This window comes from Alligator mississippiensis, chromosome 14 (genome assembly GCF_030867095.1).
Source record: "Alligator mississippiensis isolate rAllMis1 chromosome 14, rAllMis1, whole genome shotgun sequence".
Lineage (NCBI taxonomy): Eukaryota > Metazoa > Chordata > Crocodylia > Alligatoridae > Alligator > Alligator mississippiensis.
The window spans coordinates 4,506,254-4,521,935 of NC_081837.1; the positions used below are offsets into that span (position 1 = coordinate 4,506,254).

Here is a 15,682-nt window from a genome sequence, read left to right on the forward strand (position 1 = left end):
GCTTATTCCTCCTTTTATCACGCCATTAATTGAATTAAACTTGTGGCCAGGTCACTGCTAACCAAGCCATCATCTTAAGGGTAATGTCTGTCAAAGGCCTAAACTAAGCTCAGCATCTAGATGGCTTTAAGTTTGGACATGTAGTGTGGCCCTAAGCCCATGATTAGGAGGTCTGTCAAATACAAGTTTTGAAACAGCCTTGCACTTACCAACCTGAAGGTAAGTGGTCTCGTTCTGCACCTAACCTATCTGTATGGGACAATTTAAAGGGGATTAAGGAGGGGTGATTTTACCCAAGAGCGCATAATTGCTTCTTAAGTATAGACCACAAGTGATTTTTCTAACAGAAGACAGAAAGAAAAAAAAAAAAAAAAGGTTACTCAGAAAAAGAACAGATAAGTGGGGCTTGTAAAGTAGGTGTCACATAATCATGGAACAGGTCTTTTCCCTTTGGGACATTTAAAGTGTACAGTGCTGACAAATCTGCAAGTGGGGCAAGAGGGGGAGGAAATCAAAGATGCCATTTGGTTTGCACCCTTCCCTTGAATGTGATGGAATTAAGGTGTCCAGCTATACAAAGCACACAGGAAAAGAGAAGGATAAGCAGCTATACCTGAAAGCAACTGTGTAACAAAACCCATTTTTTAAATTTTGACATGCCCTTAATGGAGGTTAAGTATTACAGAAGAGTGGCACAATAGGACTACATAGGTCAAACATCCTTATTAATCAAGCAGGTTATGTTTTGTTTTGGGTTTTTGTTGGGGGGGGGGGGAATACCATGGCAAATTGTGCATCAGTCCAATTAAATGACCTATTTTACAGTATTTAAGTACAATGAGAGAGCACCACACTGTCACACATCCAATCTACTGACTGAAGATAAAGGTCCTGCGCTGGTATGAATCATCCATGGGATCATACCCTCAGTTAGGACAGTCCTTGGCATATAAACACAATACTCAGAACCTGATAACCTAATTATATTTATTGTAAGCTGCCCCGAGACTCTTAGAGGGAAGATAGCATATAAATCAAACAAATAAATAACATTACGCTGAGACACTACAGACTGAAGGAGTCAATTCTGCCTCCAAGAGAGCTGTGTACGTATCCGAAGCGGAGCGTACCCTACAAAATGTTATCGACATCGGGCTATGTGAAGAGGTTTTTAAAGCTTCAGAAAATGGAAACTACTACACGGATGCATTGGGTTAAGAACAGCAAGAAAAAAAAAATTGTATTCTTTAGTTAAAAAGTTAAATCGTGTTAAAGATGGACATTTCAGAGCAATCAGAAAACAATCCTAGACCATAAATCACGAGACAAATCTGACAACACAGGAACAGTATAACCAATATTAAGTAAATAGCACCTACAATAAGCAACCCAGGAATCAGTTTTTAAATGGTTATACCGCCAGGTGGTATAAAATTACCTGGTGCGAGCTTCTAATAATTTGTCTGTTTGGTTCTAAAATAGTTAGGGGGGGATTTAAAAACTTCCTATTCTCAACAATGATTGGGGATAATTTGAGGTAGTTACTTTTATGCTTCAAAAGGGAAATCATCTTTAAATGTTTAAAGAAGTCACGTAACATGGATAAGGAGGCCTGCGCCCGACTTATTTTAAATGTTCAAATTACTTGGCACTGTCGCATAAGCACAATTATGGTTTTGCTTTCCGTTGTCAGCATTCCTCCCTGATTCCAGAGCCACTAACCAAAGGGTCTGGAGATCTTCCTAAGAGCATTTCAAAGAAAGAGTGCTCTTTTTCTCATCCTATAGAAACTGCACTAAATACCTCCTATACATCATCTTTTCATGCTTCCACTTTTATGCAACTGAGTCTTCCTCTAGTAAGTCTTGTCACCTGAATTAAAGGTAAGTTGCATCATCAACTAGAATTACAAAAGAAACAGTAGATTCCTTCAGCCCGGTCATGTTACACTGATTTCTTTTAACCTAGAAATCTGCAGATATCATGATGCATCTGGATTGCTGCTAAAACATGTATGGATTCTTATACGGACATCAAAATGGATTATTTTAGTAAGGTTAACTTTGGAGTGCCAAAACTTGAATGGGACAATTAATCCTGCAATGTTAAATTCTTTACAGCAGTAAAAGAATAGTCTGGCTGTTATAAAGACACAAACATTTTAAAACTGTAGGTGTTAGTACTTTGCAACATAATTCAGTATTGAGAGACCCATTTAAGCGTGCTAATCTGAACACAGTGCAAAGTCAAACTCTATTAGCCATAATTTTGCTAAGTGTGCCCACATTTTAAAGCTGCTTCTCAGCCATTTGGTAAAATGCCACATTATCTAGTCTATAAGATGCAACCTTCTCCCATCAAAAATTATGCAATTTTGGAGAAAAAGGTATCAAATGTTTATTAAAACCATTTGGTCAAGTATTTGTGTTATGTTGCTTCAATGTTGAGACAGCTTAAATTTTAGACATCCCTTTTCAGAAAATATGTCTTATAATAATAGTAGTCTCCTTGGAATGGCATTAGGTTGATGAGCTAATATTAGTTTTTCAGTAATCTCCCATTTAATCTCCCATTAATAATCTCCATCATAAATCAGCTTTTTCATCTTTCCACCACTCAATCATTCCTTAAAAGTAGTAAAAACTTACTGACATATTATCCGTTTCCTAAGGCCACCATTCAGAGAGAAAAAAAAAAAGCCAAACCATAACTGTGACCTTGTGGATGGCAGAAACCCCAAAATCTCGGAGAGCCTGGCCACTTGGAAAGCTGTCATATTCGAGCAGAAATGTCAGCCTGTTATGTTCACCAAATAAACACACATACCTTTACTGTTCAAAAAATGTCACTACTAAACAGAAAGTGGAGAGCAACACATGAACTTTAGCCTCTCACATCCTACAACCCCAACACTTCTTTGCATAAAAATACCACTCGCTTCCTGCCTACCACCGAAGCCACAAAGAAAATGGAATTAGCTCCCCCACACACCCACCTGGGAAAGGAAGGATGAGGTTAAAGAAAGATTGCTCGTGTTTTTTAAATCAAAGTGAAAAAAAAAGAAATCATTTCAGAATAGAGGAAGGGGATCCATAGGGATCTGCATGGCTTCATTTGATTGTTGCTAATTGGTATTTCACATCTTCAAACTGTACCCATTTTTCAGTTTGTTTTACCATTCTTCCCCTTCTTATAGACCAGACAGGCCACTCGCTGCTCTCATGTCAGGACCGCCCTTTTCCACACACACCTATTTGTCTCTATAATGCCTACATACACTGGAAGGAAGAGGGAATGCAGTTCCCCTGGCTGGCCAGTCTGGTTTGCCATCCAAAAACTCATTGCAATAATCTTTCAATGTAGAAAAATATCTACTGCAGTTGGGCTTCTTCCAGAAAGTCTGCACAGATGATGGGAAGGAAACACTTGAATTTACTGAGGCTGCACTGGAAGAACGGCCTCCAAAAGGTGTTGGAGGGACTGGAGCGGGTGGAGGATGGTTCAGGCAGGCGCATGAATTCAATGCTGACACTGTAAACTGGTTCGTTTCCACTGAGTTTCCGTTACATTACAAACTGGGAAAGGGGAGCTGGAAATGCCTTTCTTGGAGGGGAAAACAAAGAGTGGCACAAATTGCTTAATAATGTATGCAGCTGCTGCCAACGAGTCGGGAAGAAGCAGCTCATTCCGGTTCCCATCTGCAAAGCAGAAAAAGCCCACAGAAATTCTGCGGGACATCGACCACTGTGTTTACGTTCAGGTTGGATATCGCTTGTTCGCTAAGTTAACAGCCTCCAAACACTGCAGTTGGAGTCGGGATTGAAAGACTGCTCAAAGGTCTGCACTAGCAAGAGCTTCATAAATCTGGACCTTATTCTTAGACATACGTGCTAGAGCTCGCATAGCTTCCTTACTGATTTCATGATCATTACAGTATAAAATTCCATAAAAATAACATGAAGCCTCTTCTGTAAAGAACCTGCAAATCACCACGTCCGAGATGGCAAACCAGCCCCTCCAACAGACAGCGCCAATGCGACTGTCCAAAGAAACTCGGCGAACGTAGAGCTTATTGGAACACGATCAACCAGTGCTCCAGCTCTATCGGCCTGGTCAGACTGCATTTCAACGGGACACTGTAGCGGATAAAAATAGTCTCCATCTTCTTTTAAAAAGATACAAAAAAAAGCAGACACTTTGGGGATGATTACACCTAAAAGGTAGAAAACAGCACTTGCTTTTAGGGCATAGCTTAAGCTAAAGCTTTTTCCCCCTCCTGCACTGTACTTTTCTTCTGTGTTTAAAGCGAACAGTACCTATCGACAAATATGACTTCAATTTTTGTTCATCTTTAAAGGCAAATTACAGCATTTACCCAAGTGCAGGCACTGCTTTTAAATAAACCACGAAAACACAAATAAAAATGGACATAAATGTAACCAAGCAGGACTTATTCTTAATAAACTTAAGAAAGAATGGCACCATCGTTATAAAAAAATCAAACTAATCAATTTAGGCAACAAAAAATATGAAGAGTTGAATATTCGTTAACTACTGTACATACAAAAAAAAAAATCTCGTTATTAAATTCTCAGTGGATTTAAACAACTAAAGTCAGTCCAGTGTCAACTTCAGCTCCAAAGATGTATGTGCAAAGAAAAAAAAAACATTATAGCTAAGGTCAAACATCAGTGGAAAAGGGCTAAAAGTGATAAATCTGTAGCATTAACTACTGCACTCCTTTTAATAGAATCCAGCATAAACTCAAAACAGCCTTGTGCTCAGCCTGAACCATTTATCTGAGACAAAAATGTCTTCTTGACAAAAAACAGATCCCCTTTAATAAAAGTAAGGCAGACAGTATTATGCTCTGAGGGAATCCTGTTGCTCTTTTTATATTACATATAAAGAGAATTCTTCTGTAATACATGTAGATATAAAAAGTGAAGAAAGCCGATGCCAAGTATACAAGCGTTAGAGTATCAAATTATCTTTTCTGAAAATTGCACTTTTCTATAAATAAAGTGCTGGCATGAATAAGCAGTGGGATTATGCATGTAGTTACAGATTTACTATTGAATACCTTTTATTTTTTAAACTTCTTTTTGTTTTAGACTGAAGTTTCACAACTGTTCTGGCTACCTGATAAGGATCTTTATTTGGTTCAATTGTTATCAACTCCTTACCAAATGGAAATGAACTTTTGAAACTGCACCAGCCTGCTTTTTTTTCTGAGAATTCCTCTTTAATGCAATAAAACGTTAATAAGGAACAGGGAAAAAAAAAACCTACCGATCACATTTTAAAATATAAAAAGAACTAAAGGTTACTTTTCTAAGTAAATGTTGAAAATTTGTCTCAAGTAATTTTCACGTCTTTCGGATAATCTGAGGTTGACATGATGATCTATCGTTAATCACTCTATCAAAAATATTTAAAAAAAAATTCAAGCTTTTTACTTTTAAATTCCCTCATATTTAAACTGTCAAGTAAATGTTAGATGTTTAACAGATTTATATTCAGTCACAAAACTGCAGACTTTTAAGAAAGGTCATTATTGAGGACTAAATGTGGGTGGCCCAGTTGACGAATTAATTAAGAATAAAGAATCAAAGGTCGAAAGAAAATATTTTTTCTTTAAAACTCAACACACTAACGGTTTATGCATTTATTTCCAATTATAAAATAGGGACATCTGTATAGGTTTATTTTTATCCATTTCAACTAATTAACAGATCCAAATAAATAGCCATTACAGCTAACTGAAAAGTTTGCTAACACTTCATTAAAAAGAAGTTTAAACAAGCACACGAACCTTGTTAACATATTTTGGCTAACCACAAAGTTACTTAGGCTTCTTGATAATTATTTTTATTCAGTTTTCATATACAACGTGACAGCCAAATCCAATAATTCAACATTTCTATGCTTTTCTTTTAATGACACTATGGTTCAAACCTTTTCAAAGTACCACTGTTTTTAAAAGTAGGAATTATCGCGTAAACAACTGCCACATCCAAGATTTCACCGAGATGTCCACCTTAATAGGGTTTACTAAAAATATTTCTTTCTCCAGAGATTTAACACTTTTAAATTCAAGGATTTCTTTGCTGTTGGGATGTGTGGTCTTTTTCAACAGAGGGCTAATAAGATTTCAAATTAAGGAACCATTTGCTACCGTATCTCATGAAATACCTTCAGCATGTTTGCTACATTCGTGATTGCCTATGAAAAAGGGTAGACCGGATGAAAGAAAGGACTTTAAATCATCACTACTAAGACTTCTGGCCTAACTATTCAAAATGTGCTCCACCGTCATCTTCCACGCAGGTGAATCTGCACGCCGGTGCACACAGATGGATGCAAACCACCGTCTCCAAGGTCAACAGACTCCTGCTGTTGTAGGCCCTACGGACTGTGTTTCCCCTCAAAACATCTCATTTAATTCATCCTCACCCATCTGAAAAGAACCAAAGTCACTTCCTAAAGTGTTGGCAAAAGACACCTGCTAACTCTGCATTTATTTCATATCTTTATAGTTAGTTTCTCATCTTAAAGAGGTTATTCTTCTGATGATACAGTTGTTTGATTCCATTAGATCAAGGATCGGTAACATTTTCCAGCATTGCTGGGCTGGAATGACCCAGCTCCAGTTAAAGACAGGCTGGCACTAGGACCCAGGGCCTGCTACCACTTCTCTCTGCTACCCAGCTTCAGCACTGCATGGTCCAAGTGCCCAGCCCAGCATGACCGGGGCAAAGCCTCCCACCACTGACGGCCCACCAGCACCATACCTAGACTCGGCAAATTTTTAGTATCGGGCCCCCCAATAATTATAATAATAATCAGACAATGGTAGGGGGGAGTTTTCAGGCCCCCTTTCCGTCAGGGCCCTGGGCAGCCGCCCGGTTTGCCCATGCCCATGTCCAGCCCCAAGGTCCCCACTCCTTGGGCTGGATCCAATGGCTTTGTGGGCCAGATCTAGCCTGCAGGCAATATGTTGCTGCCCTCTGCATTAGGTTATGGGGCACAGGGCATTGTAACTGGTCACTGTACTATGTCAGAGAAGGGGCTAGCTTGGAAGATAAGGAAGGAAGTTCTCAGTGACATGTTGCGAGTCGAACATTCAGTGTCTCTGAAAATCACCCCGAGATCTAGGATTGCTTCTAAAAACTCTTTGCAAGTCATGCACAAAAAATAGTGGCTACACAAATCACTGACTGCAGTACGTGGAAAGGGTTAACCCAGCGCAGAAAACAAATGTATTTGGCACCACGGATTCCCTGTGGTTTCCTATGCAACTTAAGAAGGCCTAAATTGGCAGTGGGTACATACATTCCCCCCAGTCCACAAATCCTGACTCTTCCCTTTCTACATAGGTAGAAGCAGGAATGCTACCCAGTGTCGTCTCATACCTGCCTCATCCCTGTGCCTCACTTGAAACGTAGCAGCCCCGTTTAGTTCAGCACGACTGCTCATGTTTAAAAGGTCAGACGTGTGCTTAAGTGCTTTACGGAATTGGAGCCTTAATCAATTATGCTGCAAAACTAGCCATGTAAACCCAGCGAGTGCAAATCTGTGCCATCTACGCACTAACGTGCCACTTTCTGCAGACCTGCCTGCTACAGTCAGCGCGAGAGCAGGAGCACTGCCAACCTCCTAGGCACTCGTAATGGGCTGAATTCGACTCTGCCGTGTTCGAGCTACGCAGCACGCTCAAGATGGATTATTTCCATTCAGCAATGGGGGAAATGAAGGGAGGGAGGGTTGGCAATGCCCCAGCAGGAACATACCTTATATAGGAAGGTAACCTGTAGAGGCAGTGCTGTACAGCAACAGACATTTTCTAGGCCTCTTAAACACAACTGAAAATATACCCTGTCTTTGTCAAGCCTCTTTGACACCCCCCCATTTTTGCCTGAAGATAGCCGTCGGGGCCGAGAAAAACAATGCCAAAGAAGGGTTATTTTTCCTTTCTTGGAAAATAAAGAAAAAAAAATGTTGAAAATTCTGAGACCTAGTCTCGCCACCAAAAATAAATGATGAACTCCAGTAGTGCTTTCAAATCCCAACTCATAATAATGTGAACAACTAAAAGTGATTTCTGTGTTCAAGAATACTGTCTACATCAGGGGTTTAAGACAAAACCTAAATTGTTTTACTGGCAATAATGGCTTATTTATGCCAGTGAAGTATTGCTCAAGCAAAGCAAGCATTGTCATTTTTTATAACTACTTTTCTACAGTCTTCTTTAGGTTTGATAGGTCCCTACTACTGTTAAGGTCAAAGGACAAGTTCATAAAAACCTCTAAATCACATATAACAAGACTTAAGAAGCTAAGATAAATCATTTTATTTCTCAGCCTATGCAGAAGCATCAACGCAGACAATGACCACCAGAAATAATGACCACATTAAACAAGGCTTCATGAGAAATTTATGAAGTAAGATTTTTCTTTTTTTTTTCCTGACATTAGAAGAAAAGTCAACAGAATTTTTTTTCCCGGAAACGAAACAAATCCCAAAGGTCAACAGATTTTTTAAAAACGGAGTCTCTAAAATCTTAAATAAAATAATTGTGCTATTTTCTTCAGGTTTTGTTTTATTTGATTTTTGAGAAAGAAGGGTCTTCCATCCAAAATAAATCTCCTTTCAGCATAGTATGGATGTGGCTAAATATTTCTTCGAATTAATTCCTGGAAGCAGCCAAGTATATTATATTCCTGGACAGAAAAATATTGTTTCTACCTTCAGTTAAGAAATGTACTTAACATCACTGTTGATTATTTTTAATATTTTACTAAAATAAGATGCACACAATGCCCCTAAAACACAGGAGGGGGGGTGTGCTGAAATAGGGGCATATTTTGTGTTGTGTTTTGTTGGGTTTTTTAAAGTAAATGCTGATACATTATGTAAAAATCTCAATTTACAAAACAGTAGGGATCTAACCTGAATAAAGACTCCCAAATTGAGTTTCTTAAAAAAACAAAGAGAAGCAAACATACAAGACTCTTACGATACCTCCACTTCCATAAAGAAATCTAGTTCAGAACATTTGTCTCAGTTTAAAATGTTGATGTAAGAAATTTTTCCCACTGATAATTTTTCATGGTACACTGTACTGTATAGTGTAACGGTGCTGTTTTTCTGACAGCACAGTTAATTTTTATGATACAGTTAATGACTCATTAAAATGCAGACTAATGCTCCTTTACAATCAAGTTTTGAAAAGCTAAGCGATTGCAAAATCCCTACCCAAGTTACGTTACATAGCTAGTCACAGTCTCGCAATTACTGCTTTTTTACACCGTGTCAAACAACTGACCCTCTTTCTAGGCTGCCGTCAGAATTTCCGCTGCGCTATATATTCATAAATGTAATCGGACCGTGCACACTACAACTGGTCAGTATAAATCAGTGTCAATTCTGAGCAAGTGTTACAGACGCAAAAAGTGACATTCCACACTTGATGTTGTCAAAATGTCATGTAAATGTGTATTAAGGGCTAAATACACGTTGGCTTAAATTCAGATCTGAATAGCACTTCCTTTGCCGCAGCTTTGTGCATCTGTCAATTGTGCTGACCTTGCAAAAATCATTTGCAAAAGCATACAATTCCATTTTTAATTCCAAGTTTTTGTGAAAGTTAAGGCGCTTTCAGAAGCTCCCCGCTCCCCCCTGCAAATTGTATTACCTGCCCTTCTCCAACAGTGTCAGTATCAATAACAGTGATGATTCCAGGCACCAGAGGACTTCGACGAGTATTGCTATGAGCTAAAATTTCTTCTTCAGTTGCTCCTGATGGCAGCGTCCCTGTCAGCTGTGTAACTACTTTCCCAACCATCGTAAGTCCAGTCTTTATCGTCTATAAAAAGAAAGAGACTCGATAAATAACATTTTAGAGCTGTTTTTCATATCTATGCTGAATTTTTCCCAACAAAATGAACATTGCAACTGGACTGCACCACACACCAGGAGCAGACACAATCGACTAAATATGTTGAGACGTAAATCACGTCAGACGCTGCATATATTTGCACCCAACGCTAAAGTTTGATATGCGAGGTAAACCTATTTTATCCAAAAAGTAAAATGTATTTTCATATCTTTTACCAGGGGCTTCTAAAACATTATCAAAAAAGAGAAGCAGTCACTGTAATGTGTCTCAGACATTGTATTGATTTTTTTTCTTTTTAAGCTAATATTTTAGTTGCATATTCTAGAAGGTGCTGAGCAAACCCTCCAAAATTGAAGGTATTGGAGTCATTGAGATTACAGTAAAAAGGGAGAAGTGATGGTGAACAATGTGCACAGCACAGAGCAAAGACAGAGATCATATTTCTATAACCATATAGACTTGTTGCTCTGCTCTCGTGTCAGACAGAAATATAACAAGGCCTGTCCTCTATCTCATCCGAAAGTGTTACCCCAGAGATAGCACAAGGCAGCAAATGGTTGATGCAGCCTAAATCAAGCAATATGGGGATCAGAAGTGCTACACAGAGAAATACTCGGGACCAAACCACATTCAACTTATTCTACACGTGACCAGTCACAGTGACTATGACACAAACCAGTAAGACAAGAAGGATGTGGCCCTTGACAGGTACAATGGGAAAGTATTCACTTTTTGCAGATCTATAACTGCTCCAATACATGAAATCAGAACAGCAAAATTAAAGGCTGCACCCTCACAGTACTGGAACAGAAGACTATACGCACAGCATAAAAACCCATTCCCAAAAACACGACTTGCTGCACTGTGCATGTTTTCCAGGCATCGCTTTGAAAACTAGTTCCCTACACCGGCCTTTATACTTTATAGAAATTGGATATTTTTGGGGTGGGGGAGAGTGCAAGAAGGGAGGAGACAGCTTGGGTAAGAGATGGGCTAAAAGAATGAGAAAAAAAAATAAAGCTATATATCTTTGCAGATTGCTGTTGAAATCTAAACTGCATCTCTCTGGACCACGGACTGAGTTTTATTTGCCTATAAAGCATCCGGCACATTACGGTGCTATATAAATAAGAAATAATAATAGAAGAGTTCACAATGGAACAACAGTGTAACAAACCAATTCTTAACTAAAAAGATAAGCAAAGCTGTATACTAAATTTCCAAAGGAAAAAAAAAAGAAGACACAGAGCACAGACTGAAACCAAGAATAAGCCACAAATCAATTGCAACTGCTTTGTTTAGTGCTAAAAACTCAAACTGCAGTGATTAGAAAACACATTAGTGTTCATCAATTAGCAGCCAAACGTTTGTTTTAATAATTCATAGGAAATGACTTACACAAAGTCTGTTAGTGTGTTGTCAGGAAAACCTCTGAAGGACCAACAGAATTAGGCGCCATACTGTATTGACGGCAATATCTAGCCAGGAAGCCTGATTAACCTCTGAGGTGCCTCCGTTGATGTACTTACCCCATTAATGCTAATGGAGATGCTACCACTTAAAATCGAGCCAGGTCTTTATCAAAGGGATGCCTTTTGGTTTTAAAAGTCTTTAGTAATATCCTGCCATTTGCTTTTTATCCACTCTTTTTATACTCGCATCAACAAATGAGAATAAAACAAACTGAAACAATGGCACATTCAGAAGATGGAAAATAATATACCAGAAAACAATGGGATCTGAATGTTTCCACAAGACTGCACTCCAACGCATAGACCATCTTTAACAAAGACTACAATGCAGCTCAATAATGAAGAGCATACATGGTACATGGATACTTTATGCAGCAGGAAGGAGACAGCATTACAGGCATTATATGAAAAATACCCAAAAAGATTATAAAGCCAAGAACAGGCTAGAATATGCCTTTTCAAGAAAGTAACTCGACTATTACAGCAGATAAATTAGATTACATAGTGACAAGTACTATTTAAGCTTTCTAGAAAATAAATGCTGCATGCTTACCTAACAAACCAAACTACTGTCACATGCTATACTAGGCTGTGACAGCAAGATGGCTGAGAAGTAATAGGTGTCCAAAGATTTGGCCCAGTCCATTAGTACATAAATAACAGTGCAAAACCATTATGACACTTACTCTCTTATGCTACATGTATATTTGAAAAACTTCCCTCCTAATCTTTACCCTTTCCCATGCCATATCAGCTGTCCTCCCCATCCATTAGTGCTAATGGCCTTGCTCTCACATAAGCTGTTAGTACTCATTAAGAAGTTATCAGGTAACAAGAGAAAACAGATGCAGTTTTTGCCAAATCATTTTAGCACCTTGGGATTAGAAGACACCAAGAAAGAGTCAACTGAAGCAGTTATTAGGTGACAAGAAAACTTGGCTTATTATTTGATGTTAGACATTAGGCAGGGCATCAAAAACGTTGAACATTTAAATGAATTCAAGTTTGTATCTTATATCTTCCCTCCTTATTGATGGGTGCTGACAGCGAGTGAATGCTAAGCAATGTGTTCATCCAAATGTTTCATTCAATGTTTTCTTGTAAATCGCTATGTACAATGTTCAAATGAACACACTTTTTGCATGAGTAACAAAACCAGCATCTAAAAAAGCTCCCTTGCTCAAAAATCCCCAAAATCATTTCAAGTAAGACAAATGTGTGCACTTATCCTGGTTAATCTAAAAATGAGCACATCCTTAATTAGCTGAGAAAATTTAAATGCATCATCCTGTGACTGCTAATCTATTTAGTTCCAACGAGGTTTGAATGACAAAGAGATAGATTGTTTCTATGTCTCACAAAGGACCCTAAAATCAATATAAAAAAGTTGAATTTTTCCCAAGAAAGAACCTGTAAGGAGAAACAGGAACAGCTGAAAGAACAAAAGGTTCCATTTATACAAATGTCGTTGATAATAACATTTTGATTAATGTCATAATTCCTGATTTGACCAATTATAGACACAAAGTTAAACCAAACTGTTGCCGAGCCCCTGAAATAAAGTGTCGCTGTTTCCTATCCGCAGTCTCGATGAGAACCAGACATGCTGAAATACAGCCACAGAGGAAATGAGGACCTATTGGCAGCACATCCAAAGTGTGTGGAGGGACTGCCTACTAGGCCACCTAAGTCTGGATGAGGTACAGCAAGGCCAAGCTAGATATCTCTGAGAATGAGTGAACCGAAACGGAGGATGAATGTCCCCTGCCCACTTCAGCACTTGGTTTCTCTCCAGCAAGATGACAAAGGCAAGCGGAGCACTGTGGGGATGCAAGAATTTGCCCGTTCACTCCAAAAAACGTGGACAGCACAGACAAGCAACTTCACATGCAGATGCTAATTAAACCACGCATATACAAGTGCATCCACCACTAACGGCACTAGATCGTAATGGGCCGCGTTCCGTGAGGATGTTTCGCCAGCAGTGGAAGGAACCTCAGAAGTCAGAATGATAGGGCCCAATATTTATCTTATTAGACACCATGATTTTCATCTGAAATTTGTAGCTTTTAATTAACATGTGTAAAGCGATGTGTGGTTAACAACGTGTTAATTTTCTATTTCCAAGGAAATGACATTCAATCAAGCTATGGAAATGGTCGCTGCTGCGTTAGAACAACATTTATAGCAAGCAGACTCTAAACAAACGTGATGAAATGAAAATAAGAGCAGGGAAGTACAAGCTTCACAACTGCAACAGCAGAAAACGAAGTTCATGAGATGCACATTCCCACTGGACTAGTGAAAACCAGGATGTTCAAGACAAAACCCTTCGAGGCAGCTAAAAACTTAGATGGACACGCAATAAAATCATAATAGAGCAAGTTTACTTCTATTACTGTCAGGATAAAAAGGGTGATATTAACCCTTTGGCATCAGGACCCAGCATCTCATGACTGTTTTCGAACTTGGTATGAAATGTTAACGGGGAATTTCTAGCACCGCCAGCTAAAGGGATTAAGGATAACTGCTGAATTTGTTGATTAAACAGGAAGCCTACTTCATAAGCTAAACCCCTGCACATCACATTAGGGGCAAGAAAAGCTGCGAGCTACCAATGTAAAATTTTTTCCCCCAATCAAAGAAACATTTTGTACCATCATTGAGCCCTTCCACAGAGGATTTCAAAGTGGGAGCTCTCAGAGGGAGCCCTGTCAGCAGTAGTCTAACTACGGTCAAGTGAATAGGGCACCAGTCCCGGGTACCGACTAGGAGGGGGTGCTAGAATCATCTCCCTAGCACTGCCCCTGCCTGGCTATAAGGGCTGGGCAGGGGCAGTGCTGCACCAAGTAGTATTCCTGGGTGGGACGCAGGGAGCGAGTGGACCTAGAGAAATGGTGCTCCCCATCCCCCTGGGAGCCTTTGTCAGAGCAAGCACAACCCTGCACCCAATAAGTATATACTGGGCGGCAAGGAGGGGTGGGGGTAGAAGCAAGCTGGGCACTGGGGTTGGCTCTCAGGGAGCCCAGTCACAGGGATGTTGCTGCTGGAGTGGAGCTGATGCTGCTTCTGCAGCAGTAGCAGCATCCACCACCACCCAGGAAGGTAAGCCTTCCCTTCCACTCACCCACATTTCTCCCCTCTTTCCCTGCCAACTACAGTGGTCAGCAAACTCCCATGCCCCCAACCCCAGGCGCTCAATGAGCTTGCTACGCCTCTGCCTATTAGTGTTAGCCTTTCTGCTCAATTTTATTTCCTTCCTTTGCATGAAGGTTCCTCCACTTGCCTCAATGAGAGGCTGGAAGCAGGCCAGGCAAAAGGCTGAAATACAAGGTCATGTGAAAAAAGAAGAATTTTTATGGGACCACTTCTGAACTCAAAAGTGACAGAGTAGGGAATAAAAAAAGGATACCCACTTGAAAAGAAGCTAACACCTCTGCTGATCAAAGGAGGTGTATCCTAAACCATTCCATGCTGATAAGATATAGCTACAGTTGAGGCCTGAAAATGAAGGCTTACTTAAGCAAGCAATAAGGCTGATGGTGAGGTAATGGGAAGGGCAAAGGGTAATAGATATTTGGAGTGTGTATTTGTCAATGAGGTAAATCAGCATCCCAATTAGTAGGAAACTGCACATTACTACCCTAACATACGACTTTATGAAATCAGTGACAACAGGGTTGTCAGCTTTGCGCCTCTGCATTCGTTAGAACTGCTAACTTAAATGCAAGAATGACACATTAGTAAACAAGCAGTCTGTAATATTTGCAGTTGTAGTGCTAAGCATGGGACATATGCAGAAGAGTAGACAGTGACAGTCCCCCCCCTCCCAAAATGTATAGGCAAAAGACACAGAGGGGAATAACACACAAGCATGCTGAACAATGGGACGGCTGCAAATGCAAGATAGTTCCACGGTTCTGGAGAGGAAGGAGGAAATATAGGAAAAATACCTTCCATGATCCAAAACGTCTAGGCAGCCCTTGCACTTTCTAGTATACTAATACTGAGACAAACATGGAAGCTGCAATGGGATGCCACCTGTAGCATCCTCAGCTCCAGCACCGGGCACGAGTGAAATCACCCAGGCCAACACTACAGCAGCAGCAGCCATGAGCTCCACATCTGGACCCAAATGATAGTGGTGACCCTCTTTTCCTAATGCTCCCATACAGCATGAGGCAAGGAATGGAGAAAAAGGTGCAACGTTCCAGCCTTCAGCCACGGGAGGTAAAGGGGCAAAAGACCAGGGACAACCTGAAATGCCATTTCCTCCTCCCAGCCATGACTTCCCTCCCTTCAAGAGGGA

The 15,682-nt window shown here is 39.9% G+C and overlaps 1 protein-coding gene across 10 annotated transcripts in view; it reads right to left on the minus strand.

Moving 5' to 3' along the window:
* Window positions 1-15,682, minus strand: part of BCAS3 (BCAS3 microtubule associated cell migration factor) — a 445,712-nt gene that overhangs the window by 339,036 nt on the left and 90,994 nt on the right. For all 10 annotated transcript variants that reach the window (XM_019493311.2, XM_014608078.3, XM_014608076.3 and 7 more), the window contains exon 12: window positions 9,698-9,868. In XM_019493311.2, the coding sequence (XP_019348856.1) occupies window positions 9,698-9,868 (171 nt within the window). The remainder of the gene's footprint in view (window positions 1-9,697; window positions 9,869-15,682) is intronic.